General features: G+C 44.6%; 1 protein-coding gene across 6 annotated transcripts in view; it reads left to right on the top strand.

The window, feature by feature from the left end:
* Positions 1-15417, top strand: part of LOC144592686 (receptor-type tyrosine-protein phosphatase mu) — a 606124-nt gene that overhangs the window by 140420 nt on the left and 450287 nt on the right. For all 6 annotated transcript variants that reach the window (XM_078397499.1, XM_078397500.1, XM_078397496.1 and 3 more), the window contains exon 5: positions 14147-14262. In XM_078397499.1, coding sequence (XP_078253625.1) covers positions 14147-14262 — 116 coding nt within the window. The remainder of the gene's footprint in view (positions 1-14146; positions 14263-15417) is intronic.

The following is a 15417-nucleotide window of genomic DNA, read 5'->3' as shown; positions in this document are numbered from 1 at the left end:
AGTCTGAAGAAGGGAAATCGACTCGAAACGTCAGCTATTCCTTTTCTCTGGAGATGCTGCCTGACCTGCTGAGTTACTCCAGCTTTTTGTGTGTATATTAGCCAATATTTCTGCAAGCTGTATATATATATATATATATATGGCCTAAACGCGAATGTTTCCGCTGAAGGACTTCAGTACATTGGCATGGGTGGACAACATCACAGTCAATCTTTCTCAACAGCATTATTGACCTGATCCCACTCTCTATGATAACAGCACCATTCGTCACCTCGCTGACTGATTCTGTCGATATCGGGCTGCAATGATTCAGTGACTGTTTGTTTTTTGGATGAGGACTTAAGCTCTCTGTAGGGGATGGTGTTCTCTGGAGGGCAGAGAAAAATACAGCAATATCGAATATCCTCTTCCAGGCCATTGCTTAAGATGAAAAAAAAAGAGGATGGAGTGTGCAAACTTTCCAAGAAAATCCACAGTTCTACTGTAAAAAAAAGCTGATGCCACAGTGCTTGTAAACGTTTGCATTTAGAACGTAGAACATTGAACAGTCCAACAAAAGAACAGGCCCTTTGGCCCACAACGTCAACTACCTACAATACCATACGATACGATAGAATTTTATATCCCAGGAGGAAAATTGATCAACCAACAGTCATAAAGCACAAGATACATGAAATATGAAATTAATGTGACGTGGGAAGGATGTGTGGAGGGGGCAGGGGAGGGGAGTCAGTCAACCCCACAACAGAAGGGGGAGGAGTTGTACAGTTTGATAGCCACAGGGAAGAAGGATCTCCTGTGGCGTTCTGTCCTGCATCTTGGTAGAACTAGTCTATTGCTGAAGGTGCTCCTCAGGTTGACCAGTGTGTCATGGAGGGGGTGAGCTGTATTGTCCAGGATGTTCCGCAGTTTGAGGAGCATCCTCCCCTCCAAGACCACCTCCCATGAATCCAACTCCACCCCCAGGACGGAGCCAGCCTTCCTGATGAGCTTGTTGGCGTCCGAGGCTTTCGTCCTGCTGCCCCAGCGCACGACAACGAAGAAGATGGCACTAGCTACCACCCATTGGTAGAACATCTGCAACATCTTACTGCAGATGTTGAAGGAGCAGAGCCTTCACAAAAAGTACAGCCAGCTCTGTCCCTTCTTGAACAGGGCCTCCACGTTCTCGTTTCTGCTCACCAGCCTGATGCCTGTGCTAGAAGTGTATAAACACAAAGTCAGAATTTGTAGGTAGTTGTGGTAACCTTTCTGACAGTCAAATACCCTGTTGATATTCCTTGACTGTGTATTTGAAGGACAGCTAGCTTGCTTCCAAAATTGGGCGCCCAACCCAGGCAACTATTTGCATGCTCGCCAGAGAAGCAGATCTACAATCACATATTACAATCGCCCCACACTTTTGAACCTCTACTCTACAGATTCCCTTATCTTATATCTGCACATATCTGTACACTGTGAATGGCTCGATTGTAATCATGTATTTCTTTCCGCTGGCTGGTTAGCGCGCAACAAAAGCTTTTCACTGTACCTCGGTGCACGTGAGAATAAACTAAAATCAACTGAAACTGTGTGGCTTTAGTATCATTGTGCTCAAATCTAGCTTCGAGCATGATTAAGATACTCTAGTGCACCCTTCCCAACCCTTCTGAATTTGGCGGAAAGTTTCCGCTTTCTTATTTCATTTCTGCTATTCCGATTTCTCCTCACATTTTTCCGCTGAGCAGTCGGTAATTGCAATTTGTCAATTTGGCCGCTAAAGGTCGCTAGGGGTTCCGCGAGAAATCCCCCCGCCCTGGATGTCTCCTCAAAAATGTGGCACCTAGGCTAGGCGAGGTAGCCAATCTCGACCTCATCGGGACTTCCATGGCCAATTTGTCAATTCCGTGAGAAATCCCCCCGCCCGGGAAGTCTCCCCGAAAATGTGGCACCTAGGTTGGGCAAGGCAGCCAATCTCGATCTCATCGGGACTTCCATGTCCGATTGATGGGTTGAATTTGCAACCTGCGGCCGGGGCTCTGGAACTCCAGCCCAGGCGGAGCCAGCACCTCTAGCCGACTTCCTGGGCCTGCTGGATAAACCAGCAAAACTCTGGAACCAAGAGTGCCAGAAAATCAGTGGTGGAACTGTAATGAGTAAATATTAAATTTAAGTGCAAGATTATATAACTATATTAATTAATTAAGATGGGGTTAAAATATAAAACACAGCAGAAAAGCCAATTACCACCTTTTTGGGCTGATTATCAAATAATGTGCAAAGTCGAGTCGCATACATCAACTTTTTCTTCATAACTTAGTCATACATTTTATGGCCATTGTACTTTTATTCAATACCAAGAGAATTGGGATGTGTAAGGAAAAAGCAAAATAGAAAAAACAAAACAAAGCAATTGTTTCTTTGTGTTGCAAAAAGTATCGCTGTTCAATAACCTTTCTATAAATAGCAGAATATACTCATGATAGGCCTGACATTGTACATGTAGTCCAGGAACTACAGACTGTTGGAAATAATAGTCGTTTTTCACAAATGAATGTACGCGCATTTGGCGTGCATACTTTTTTTTTGCTGCAAAGTTGCATTACGTGCCATATTATGAATTTTGATGTAAAATTCTGAATTTTGGACATCAAAATTATGAATTTGAAAAAATCAAATGTTAGGAGGTCTGTATAGTGGTATTTAAGAGATTATTTTGAGAGGCAAATAGAATTGGAGGGATATGGATTATGTGCAGGCCAATAAGAGTCGGTCTTAGCATCGTGTGCAGCACAGACATTGTGGGCCGAAGGGCCTGTTCTTGTGCTACTTTGTTCCATGTTCTATGAATTTCGGGGAATGAGGGAGAATAATGAGAAGTTAATTAGAGGAACTTGTCTTCAGAATTTTTGAGAAAGTTTCTCCCTTAAAATCCTACAATCCTTCCAAAGATATATTCCATCTCTCCATTACCATTCCATCTTTCCATCTGTCCCAGATTCGGGGACAGTTTCTTCCCAGCAGTTCTCAGGCTACTGACTCATCCTACCTCAACCAGAGAGCAGTGCTGAACTACTATCTACTGCTTTGATGACCCTCGGACAATCCTTGATCTGGCTTTACCTTGCAGTAAACGTTATTCCTTTATCATGTATCAAAACACTGTAAGTGGATCAATTGTAATCATGTATTGTCTTTCTGCTGACTGATTAGCACACAACCTTGGTACATGTGACAATAAACTAAACTGAAACTGAAACCCCTCACTATTTTTAATCCCTTGCACTTTTTCTATTTTGAATTTCATGTATTATAGTCCAGCTCACTCTCCACGTCGTGTGGGCCCTTCTAAAACTTAGTTGATTCATTGAAACCCACTGAATGGTTTCCCCATTGCAATGTAGAGTATTGTTTATTGAATTGAATTGAATACTTTATTGTCACATGTGACAAATCACAGTGAAATTCTTTGCTTGTAGACCCAAGGTATGCAAATAGTCACCACGTAAAGGGCGCTTTCAAAGTTACAAAGTATTCCGCCCCAGGTCCTTCTTTGTTCTCCCCCCTCCCTCACAGCAGTGAAAATATATGAAATATGCTAATTTCATAAATTTACACATACTTTTCTGAAATTCAGGTGATTTTCTTAGATTAAGTAATATTTAATAAAAACAATAGACAATAAACAATAGGTGCAGGAGTAGGCCATTCGGCCCTTCGAGCCAGCACTGCCATTCAATGTGATCATGGCTGATCATTCTCAAACAGTACCCGATTCCTGCCTTCTCCCCGTACCCCCTGACTCCGCTATCCTTAAGAGCTCTATCTAGCTCTCTCTTGAATGCATTCAGAGAATTGACCTCCACTGCCTTCTGAGGCAGAGAATTCCACAGATGTACAACTCTTTGAATAAAAAAGTTTTTCCTCATCTCTGTTCTAAATGGCCTACCCCTTATTCTTAAACTGTGGCCCCTGGTTCTGGACTCCCCCAACATTGGGAACAGGTTTCCTACCTCTAATATGTCCAACCCCTTAATAATCTTATATGTTTCAATAAGATCCCCTGATTTCATACAAAGGGTGGTGGGTGTATGGAATGAGACACCAGAGGAGGTAGTTGAGGCAGGTACTATCGCAGGTATTTCTCCCAATCTGACACCATTCTGATAATAATCTGCCGTCTTGTTCTTGCCACCAAAGTGGATAACCTCACATTTATCCACATTATACTGCATCTGCCATGCATCTGCCCACTCACCCAACCTATCCAACTCACCCTGCATCCTCAGAGTATCCTCTTCACAGTTCACACTGCCACTCAGCTTTGTGTCATCTGCAAATTTGCTAATGTTACTTTTCATTCCTTCATCTAAATCATTTATATATATTGTAAATAGCTGCGGTCCCAGCACCGAGCCTTTCGGTACCCCACTAGTCACTGCCTGCTATTCTGAAAGGGACCGGTTAATTCCTACTCTTTGTTTCCTGTCTACCAACCAATTTTCTATCCATGTCAATACCCGACCCCCAATACCATGTGCTCTAATTTTGCCCATTAATCTATGAGGGACCTTATCAAACGCTTTCTGAAAGTCCAGATACACTACATTTACTGGCTCTCCGTTATCCATTTTACTTGTCACATCCTCAACAAATTCCAGAAGATTAGTCAAGCAAGATTTCCCTTTCATAAATCCATGCTGACTTGGACCGATCCTGTTACGGCTATCCAAATGTGCCACTATGACATCTTTAATAATTGACTTCAGCATCTTCCCCACCACCGATGTCAGGCTAACTGGTCTATCATTCCCCGTTTTCTCTCTCCTTTCTTAAAAAGTGGGATAACATTAGCTATCCTACAATCCATGGGAACTGATCCAGAATCTATAGAACATTGGAAAATGATCACCAATGCATCCACGATTTCTAGAGCCACCTCCTTGAGTACCTTGGGATGCAGAACATCAGGCCCTGGGGATTTATCAGCCTTCAGTCCCATCAGTCTACCCATCACTATTTCCTGACTAGTGTGAATTTCCTTCAGTTCCTCCATCACCCTAGATCTTCTGTCCCCTAGTACATCTGGGAGATTGTTTGTGACTTCCTTGGTGAAGACAGAACCAATAGTACCTGTTCAACTCCTTGTTGATGACTTATGCACCATCAGTCCTTTCAGCTTCCAAAGCACCTTCTCTTTAATGATGTAGGAAAATAACTGCAGATGCCGGTACAAGGGTAGAGTCCTCCTTGTCCTCACCTTTCACCCCATCAACCAGCGTATCCAACAAATTATCCTCCAACATTTCTGTCACCTTCAATGGGATCCCACTACTGGCCGTATCTTCCCATCTCTTCCCCTTCCTGCTTTCCGCAGAGACCGTTCCCTCCGTAACTCCCTGGTCCACTCATCCCTTCCTACCCAAACCACCCCCTCCCCAGGCACTTTCCCCAGCAACCGCAGGAGATGCAACACCTGTCCCTTTATCTCCCCCCCCCCCCCCCCTCGACTCCATCCAAGGACCCAAACAGTCTTTTCAGGTGAGACAGAGGTTCACCTGCACCTCCTCCAACCTCATCTATTGTATCCGCTGTTCCAGATGTCAACTTCTCTACATCGGCGAGACCAAACGCAGGCTCGGCGATCGTTTCGCTCAACACCTTCGCTCAGTCCGCCTTAACCAACCTAATCTCCCGGTGGCTGAGCACTTCAACTCCCCCTCCCACTCCCTGTCTGACCTTTCTGTCATGGGCCTCCTCCAGTGTCATAGTGAGGCCCACCAGAAATTGGAGGAACAGCACCTCATATTTCGCATGGGCAGCTTACAGCCCAGCGATATGAACATTGACTTCTCTAACTTTAGATAGCTCCTCTGTCCCTCTCTTCCCCTCCCCTTCCCAGTCTTCCTGTCTCCACCTATATCCTTTCTTTGTCCCACCCTCCCTGACATCAGTCTGAAGAAGGGTCTCAACCCGAAAGGTCACCCATTCCATCTCTCCAGAGATGCTGCCTGACCCGCTGAGTTACTCCAGCATTTTGTAATACCTTCTCCTCAGTGATAGTCACTCCGCTAACTTCCACCCCTTGACTCTCTTGAATTTCCGGCACGTTGCTGGTGTCTTCCACTGTGAAGACTGATGCACAAAATGTATTCAATTCCTCTGCCATTTCTTTATACGCCATTATCACTTCTTCAACATCATTTTCCAGCGGTCTAACCTTGCCACTTCCTTACTCTTTATATACCAGAAGAAACGTTTGTTATCCTCTTTTATATTAATGGCTAGCTTACTTTTGTGTTTCATCTTTTTACCCTGTATTACCTTTTTAGTTACTTTCTGTTGTTTTTTTAAACACTTCCCAATCCTCCAGCTTCTTTGCAATCTTTGCAATGTTGTACGCCTTCTCTTTTAGTTTTATGCTGTCTTTGCCTTCTCTTGTCAGCCACGGTCACCTCATTCTCCCATTAGAGTATTTCTTCCTCTTTGAAATGAAAAGATCCACCATCTTTCGAATAGTTCCCAGAAATTCCTGCCATTGCTGATCCACGTCATTCCTGCTAGGTCCCTTTCCAGTCAAGTCAAGTTTAAAGCTACTTAGAAATGCAACACACTTTGGTAAACTGAGAAGGTAACATAAAATGCTGGAGTAACTCAGCAGCATCTCAGGAGAGAAGGAATGGGTGACGTTTTGGGTCGAGACCCTTCTTCAGACTGATGTCAGGGGAGGGGACGGGACAAAGAAAGGATGTAGTTGGAGACAGGAAGACAGAGAACTGGGAAGGGGGAGGGGAAAGAGAGGGACGGAGGAGCTATCTGAAGTTGGAGAAATCAATGTTCATACCACTGGGGTGTAAGCTGCCCAAGCGAAATATGAGATGCTGTTCCTCCAATTTGCGGTGGGCCTCACTATGACAATGGAGGAGGCCCATGACAGAAACGTCAGACTGGGAATGGGAGGAGGAGTTGAAGTGCTGAGCCATCGGAAGATCAGGTTGGTTAAGGCGGACTGAGCGAAGGTGTTGAGCGAAACGATCGCCGAGCCTGCGCTTGGTCTCGCCGATGTAGAGAAGTTGACATCTGGAACAGCGGATACAGTAGATGAGGTTGGAGGAGGTGCAGGTGAACCTCTGCCTCACCTGGAAAGACTGTTTGGGTCCTTGCATCTCTTGCGGTTGCAGGGGAAAGGTACCTGGGGAGGGCGTGGCTTGGGTGGGAATGGACGAGTGGACCTGGGAGTTTCGGAGGGAACGGTCTCTGCAGAATGCAAAAAGGGGAGGAGATGGGAAGATGTGGCCAGTAGTGGGGTCCCGTTGGAGGTGACGGAAATGCTGGTGGATAATTTGTTGGAAAAGCTGGCTGATGGGGTGGAAGGTGAGAACGAGGGGGATTCTGTCCTCGTTACAAATGAGGAGAGGGGGAGCAAGAGCAGAGCTGCGGGATATAGAGGAGGCCCTAGTGAGAGCCTCATCTATAATGGAAGAGGGGAAACCCCGTTTCCTAAAGAATGAGGATATCTCTGATGCCCTAGTGTGAAACACCTCATCCTGGGCGCAGATGCGGCGTAGACGGAGGAATTGGGGGTAGGGGATAAACTGAGATATCGTGTGATATTGTCTGTGAGGGTTTAATTTTGACCCAGAAATTGGATTATAGAATCCATTTGTGCACATTTCTATGCAAAAACATCTGATCTGATTGATTGTAAGATTGCGTGCAGATAGGTGAGGGGTGAAATCATGAGAAGAATAGATCGGGAAGATGCACAGAATCTCTTCCCCAGAGTAGGGGAATCGAAAACCAGAAGACATTGGTTTAAGGTGAGGGGGGAAAGATTTAATGGGAAACTGAGGGGTAGCATTTTCACACAAAGAGTGGTGGGTGTATGGAATGAGCTGCCAGAGAAGGTAGTTGAGGCACCTCAACGAAGTGCGTTGGTTAATGTTTAAGAAACGTTTAAGAAACATTTAGTCAGGTACATGGATGGGACAGGTTTAGAGGGATATGGGCCAAACGCAGGCAGGTGGGACTAGTGTAGACGGGACATGTTGGTTAGTGTGGGCAAGTTTGGCCGAGGGGCCTGTTTCCACACTGCAGTACTCTATGACTCTAAGATACAGCATGGAAACAACCCTTTGACCAACCATCCATGTCAATCATCAATCACTCCTTCACACCAGTTATCCCACTTTCTCATCCACTCCATACACAACGGGGCAATTTACAGGGGCCAATTAATCTAAAATTCTAAATGTCTTTGGGATGTGGGAGGAAACCGAAGCACCCGGTGGAAGGTCACGGGGAGAACAAATGTTACGCTGCATTTGCGCGCATTTGCAGATAATAAAATCCTGCCACTGTCAACATGGACTGCACATTTCCTGGTGTGAATCACCCTAATGTTGATGATATTTCCCCTGACATATCTTGTGCATTTAATGATGTCATCAAAATGCATCTTGTGGAGACATTACTTAGCAGCAGGTATAGAATCAAAGGTCAGAATTAATGGTCCATGTAATTAGCACACAGTTCGAGAGGACCATGTCACTGAAAGCACTGAAGTTTGCTTGAATTAAAACAACTCCCCAACCCCCAGAGCATTGTTTTGTGTTAAAATCCTCCCCACTAGTTTTTACTCATGTGCAAGTTCATTACCTTCATTACCAGCAGCCTTTTTAGATACAGCACAGAAACAGGCCATTCGACCCACTTGACCGTGCCAACTATCGATCACCACATACACAAGCACTATCCGACACATTAGGGACAATTTACAATTTACCAAAGCCAATTAACCTACAAACCTGTATATCTTTGGAATATGGGAGGAAATCGAAGCACCCGGAGAAACCCCTCGTGGTCACGGGGAGAACGTACAAACTCCATGAGATCAGGATTGAACCCGGTCTCTACTGCTGCACCACTGTGCAGCCCTCTGCACCACTGTGCAGCCCTCTGCACTGATCCAGACATCTGTGAATTGGCAGCCTCAACTGAGTACTACATTGATATGTAAGGTCGATATGTAAGCTCTCTGCTGGCATTTATCCTGGGGTTTAAACCCACCTACAGCATGAAGTGTGCTCAACCCACTCGTTGCTCAAGGGAGTCTCTCTCAGGAGACCCATGTACTATCCCTTTCACTTTCATTGCTTCCTTATTTTCACTGTTTATTTTAAGTTTAGTTTTAGTTTAGTTTAGTTTAGTTTAGATTAGTTTAGAGATACAGCACGGAACCAGGCCCTGCACCGACCAGATATCCCCGCAAATTAGGGACAATTTACACTTATACCAAGCCAATTAACCTACAAACCCATATGTCTTTGGAGTGTGGGAGGAAACCGAAGATCTCAGAGAAAACCCATGCGGTCATGGGGAGAACGTACAAGCTCCATACAGACAGCACCCATAGTTGGGATTGAACCCGGGTCTTTTTGGCGCTGTAAGGCAGCAACTCTACCACTGCACCACTGTGCTGCCCCTTCAGTATTATTCGGTGTAAGTGGCAATAATAACCTAAACATACCCTCTCCCCATTATCATTTGGGCCTCTTCTTCGTCCTTTGGTTGCGCCTGGTTTTGGTGGTAATCTAATCAACAGATGAACATTAAGGTCCAACCGCTCAGATTAACCCAACTGGGAGAATGTGCCAGGAAGCAAAAAAGGAAGAAAGCAGTGAAATAGATGAGGAGACAATGTGATAAATCTTAATTTAAGCAAAATAGCCCAGTTTCTCTTCCCATGGGAGTTAGCTAACTAGCTTGTGTATCTCCAGCATTTGATACCTTATGTTTTATTTTATTGTCACATGTACCTCAGGAACCTAGGTGTAGTGAAAAACTTTCTTTTGCATTCAACTTAGGCCATAAACAAGTGTCGCCACCAGTTGGCACCTACAAAGTTACAAATGTACCGAACAGTCCTATCTACTGCCTGCCGCTGCACGTGGCAGCAGGCCCCGCATTTCCCGCTGGATCCCCCTTTGTCCCCGGCGCCCACCCCCACCCCCCGCGACTGCTGTTTTGATATTAAGGCTAACAGCACACATTCAGTATGATGAAAATGTGTGAAATCTAATTTCAAGCCTTGTATGTCACTGGAAACCAGTGTCTACTACGCACAGTACATTGCCACTGAGAAAAATAGCATGTGAAGATAAGAAACAACTCAAGTAAGTCACATGCACAAGTATGGTGAGGTGTAAACAAGAAATGCAGATGCTGGTTTATACCGAAGATAGGCACAAAGTGCTGGAGTAACTCAACGGGTCAGGCAGCATTTCTGGAGAAAAAGGATGGGTGATGTTTTGGGTCAGAACCGTTCTTCGTTGAAAGTAGAGGGGAGGGAACTGGAGGTAGAAAAAGGCCAGAACAAATCAGAGCTGGCAACAAATGACCAGGGAAGGGTGGAGCCCATAATGATCCATTGTTGGCAGGGGAAGAGGTGATAACAAAGGGATACAAGGATGTGAACATTGGAACTAGTAGAATAACCAGAGTGGGGGTGAAGAGAGGGAATGCAGGGGTTACCTGAAATTAAAGAAACCAACTTTCATACCTCTGGGTTGTAAGCTGCCCAAACGAAATATGGTGAGTTACAGGTACAATAAAAAAACTTGCATCTAGCTGCTCCACACGCACATAGATAACATGCAAAGCATAAATTATACACAAATTATACATACCTTACACAAGGCTGTGTACAGTAGAGTTGCTGCACAGAGTCTTAGGTTCGATCCTGACTATGGGTGCTCATTGTGCTTAGTTTGTACGTTCTCCCTATGACTGCATGAGTTTTCTCTGGGTGCTCGGATCTCCTCTCACTTCAAAATACCTTTGTGCAGGTTTGTAGGTTAATTGGCTTCTGTAAATTGTCCCTAATGTGTAGGATAAAACTCGTGCACGGGTGATCGATGCGGACTTGGTGGGCCGAAGGGCCTGTTGCCACGCTGTATCTCTAAAACTAAAACTAACACAGTGAAAAGGAAGAAAAGACTGCAAACACAAGATGTTAGTGCAAAACACAATTAGAAAGTAAGTCTATGGTAGTGCAAGAAGTGAACGACAAAAATAAACTTTATTCAGAATAAAAGATATCTACAAAACATAAATCTGCAAATACTTTTCATACCTTCTCAGTGTCAATAGCATCAACTCAGTAGTGTTGGCAGCTATCTTTAAACAAAACAGACTTGCGTCTCCTGTGGCCCCTGTGGTGATAACTTCTCCCTTGCTTCACCACTGACTCTGCCCCTCAATGGACCAGCAGCAGAAGGACCCAAGGCTGTGGCCCTCCCCCCACAGAGCCTTGGCGTTGGCTGCACCAAGCTTCAGTACATCTCTCAGCACATACTCTTGAAGACTGCAATGGGCCAGTCGGCAACATTCCGTGACGGACAACATTCAATATCTGGGCAGGTACCTGGATAGGAAAAGTTGAGAGGAATTTGTGCCCAAAGCAGGGAAATGCAATTTGCTTAGATAGGCACCTTGCTCAGCATGCACGAGTTGGGCCAAAGTGTCTGTTTCCTTGCTGACTAACTCCCTGACTCTATTTTTAGGTGCTGTATGAGTGGAAATATTTTATGCCTCTGCATCATTTGAAACAGTGTCTATTTCCTTTGAGGATCCAAATATTCCTAGAAGCAAAAAATATGTGAAAATGTGTGAAAGTGATATTTTGCTGTATGTTTAGGAAGGAACCCAAGATAGACACAAAAAGCTGGAGTAACTCAGCGGGACAGGCAGCATCTCTGGAGAGAAGGAATGGGTGACATTTCAGGTCGAGATCTGAAGATGGGTCTCGACCCGAAACATCACCCAATCCTTCTCTTCAGATATGCTGCCTGTCCAGCAATTTGTGTCTATCTCTGCTGTATGTTTCCAGTCTTGGTCTGACATGTTTTCTCCTCAACGTCTCTGCTTCTCTGCTCCTCTCCCTTCCCCCAAGGTGGCATTGAAAACAGCCTCATTAGAACACCTCTTCAACTGACACCTGCTCACCTTCTTTGGTGTCGAACTTTATTAGCTAATCTCCATGTGAATTGTCTTGACATTTCTGTACGTTAAGAGTGCTTTATAAATTGAAGTCGTTGTACATGTGTCACGGTACTCTGTAGTCAAAGTGCCATTGAGATGGTAATATTGGGTGCAGTTCAGGGCAGCAGTGATAATGTGTAGTCTGCTGTAATATATTTTGGCACTTTTCTGCAGCTCAGAATGAACTAGCCAGGTCTGTGTTAATTGGCTTTGAGGAAATGCTTTGTGCCATGCATAATTTCCTTGGTATTTAATAAAACACAGGCTCGTCTTAACGCTGAAAGACCTTATGACACCACTTACATTAACTGACACTGATTGTTTGATGCAATCTGAGACACATGCTTTTGGGGAAGATACTGTGGAGCTACAAACGTAGTAGTCAAAGAAAGACACAAAGAGCTCGAGTGCGTCAAAATAATTTCTTCTACACTATCGGCAGCTCGGCCCATTTTTAGTTTAGAGATACAGCGCGAAAACAGGCCCTTCGGCCCACAGAGTCCATGCTGACCAGTGATCCCCATACACTGTCACTATCCTGCACAATAGGGATAATTTACAATCTTTACCAAAGTCAATTAACCTACAAACCTGTACGTCTTTGGAGTGTGGGAGGAAACCAGAGCATCTGGGGAAAACCCACGTGGTCACAGGGAGAACGTAGAAACTCCGTACAGACAGCAGCTGTAGTCAGGATTGAACCTGGGTCTTTGGCACTGTAAGGCTGTGCCACCATACCTATCCTCATGACATTTGTGAGCTTTGTCATCCAAGCTTCACACTTTGTTATCCAAGACATCCAGGTAGTATACAAACAACAAGAGTTCCAGCATCGATCCTTCAGGGGCACCAATAGTCACAGGCACCAACAACCCTCTACCATCAACCCCAGACTTTTATTGGCAAGCTAGGTTTAGGTCCAGTTTGCCAACTTTCCTTGGATCCCATGGGTCCTACCTTTTGAACCAATCTTCTATGTGGATCCTTACACTTCCCAACCATTTCTCTTTTTCCTTTTCAATATTCCCTACATCTTCTCAAAGCGTTTCAAACCATTCTTTTTTCACTTTCCAGAAAACTATTTCTTCCTCCTTTTTAACCCTTCTAACATCCATTCCAATCCTCCCTTCCTCCTTTCTTCCTTTCCAACCATATTTTCTTCTTCCACCCCCACTCCCCTTCCATCTTTTTTATCATGAAGCACTTCCCCTAATCCAGCACCGGGGTCTCCGGGCTTTAATTTTGTTATTCTCCCCCAAAGATCTAAATCAACAACTTCAGTGATTAGTAGAGTTACAACTGGAAACTAATGCTGAAAGACCCAGTTATAACTGGCACAATTACCACAATTATGTAATCTTCTGCTTGCGTTTGAGGCAGCAGAAGTTATGTGAAGCCCTCCAGGCGCTGTAGCCAGTGCAATGTGCTGTTGTCAAGGGCCGTGAGGTCTACCCCTCCACCAGGGGGGCGGAGGACAGTGCAGTCGAAAATGACGTGCTGCGTTGTTCGCTGGTCTGCTCCACACATGCAGGCTGCTGATGGACGCAACCCCCAATGATGCATGTTGGCATTGAACCGGCCGACCCCTGTGCGGAGCCGGTTCGGGGCGATCCACTCTTTGCGGGGCAATTACTATGTAATGAAGCATGCTTGCCAGCTTGGTCCTGGAATAAAAACAGGGAGCATCCATTCATTCACTCCTGCTTCATGGCCTTACTGTTCATGTAGAGTTGTAAAGTTGTCTCCCTAAACTTTGGCTTGAGGCATAAATGAAAAATTAGTTCTCTTCGTACAACAGTAGCACCTTAATGTGAACTTTATATAAGGGGTTAGTGATCATCTGGAGGTATATACACTGTCATATTGCTGAGTCAGAATTAAAATCAGGAAATGCTGTAAACACTAGCAAAGTAAGGCTGCCACAGCAGAGACTAGGATGTAGTTAAAGATCCATAGAATTATAAAATCTGGCAGGAAAAGTGTTGTCCCACAGCATTTAATTTCACAGCATAGCTGTATGAGTACATTGAGCTTGTAATTTAATAAATGTATTGTACATTACAGTGCTGAATTGAAAATGTTTTTCCCTAATCCATTAACGGTGTTCCTTTTCTTTTCATCTCAGCAAAACCTCCCCATTTCCTTCGCCTGCAGAACGTGGAGGTTAACGCGGGTCAGGACGCCACTTTCAATTGCATGGCCAACGGGCAAACTACCTTCACTGACAAACTTTGGCTTCAGGTAATACAAAACAAAACTCGCAAACCAAATAGAGCAAAATACAGCAGCCGCTGCAAATGTGAAATAAAATCTGAAAATGCATGAAATCCTCAGCAAGTCCGGCAGCACCAATAGAGAGAGAAAAACACAGGTCAATAAACATTCATTAGAAAATTGTGACCTGATGTTCTTAATGAAAACTAATGATTTTTTTCTCTCCACATATGCTGCCTGACCTGTGTATTTTCCTTTTCTTCAATGAATAGAAAATAGGTGCAGGAGGAGGCCATTTGGCCCTTTGAGCCAGCACGGCTGATTCTATTCATTACAATGATTGTAATGTAAAATAATGCTCCCCAGCCAGTAGCATTTTATGCTGTTGTATGTATGGAGAGCTATCCATCTTTGTCCAATTCTTTTAGCTAATACCCTCTGATCCAGGCAGCATTCTGGTACACTCTTTCTGTATCCTTCTCAAAACCTCCACATCCTTCTTGTAATGCAGCGACCAGAACTGCATGCAATATGTTCTAGAACATTGCAGCACAGACAAAATCCATTCGGCCCATTATGCCTGCGCTGGTTTTTGGAAAGATCTATCCAATTAATCCCAATCCTTTGCTTCTTCCATAGAGCACTGCAACTGAAAATAGTCACCCTTTAAAGGGTGGCACAGTGCCACAGAGGTAGAGTTGCTGCCTTACAGCGCCAGAGACCTGGGTTTGATTCTGATCCTGGGTGCTGTCCGTACGGAGTTTGAACATTCTCCCCGTGACCACTTAGGTTTTCTTCGGGTGCTCCTACTTTCCAAAGACATACAGGTTTGTAGATTAATTGGCCTCTGTAAATTGCCCCTAGTGTGTCAGGAGTGGATGTGAAAGTGGGATAACATAGAACATGTGAACGGGTGATCATTGGTCGACATGGACACGGTGGGCCGAACGGCCTGTTTCCATGCTGTATCTCACAACAAAACTAAGAATCCTCGTGCTCAACTCAACCCTGCAAGTTCTTCACTCTAAAATGGATGTTAAAATCGCTGGGTGAGTTCACATGCAGAGAGATGCAACAACTGCTTGTTGAGAAACTACAAGACAAGCATTGCAGGCAGGGGATTGAGCATGACAGTAATGAGTTGGTAGAGCTGCTGCCTCCAGCGACAAGAAAAAGATCCAG

This window comes from Rhinoraja longicauda, chromosome 4, assembly GCF_053455715.1.
Source record: "Rhinoraja longicauda isolate Sanriku21f chromosome 4, sRhiLon1.1, whole genome shotgun sequence".
Lineage (NCBI taxonomy): Eukaryota > Metazoa > Chordata > Chondrichthyes > Rajiformes > Arhynchobatidae > Rhinoraja > Rhinoraja longicauda.
The sequence above is the reverse complement of the archived record's forward strand: the minus strand, read 5'-3'. Positions and strand labels throughout refer to the sequence as shown.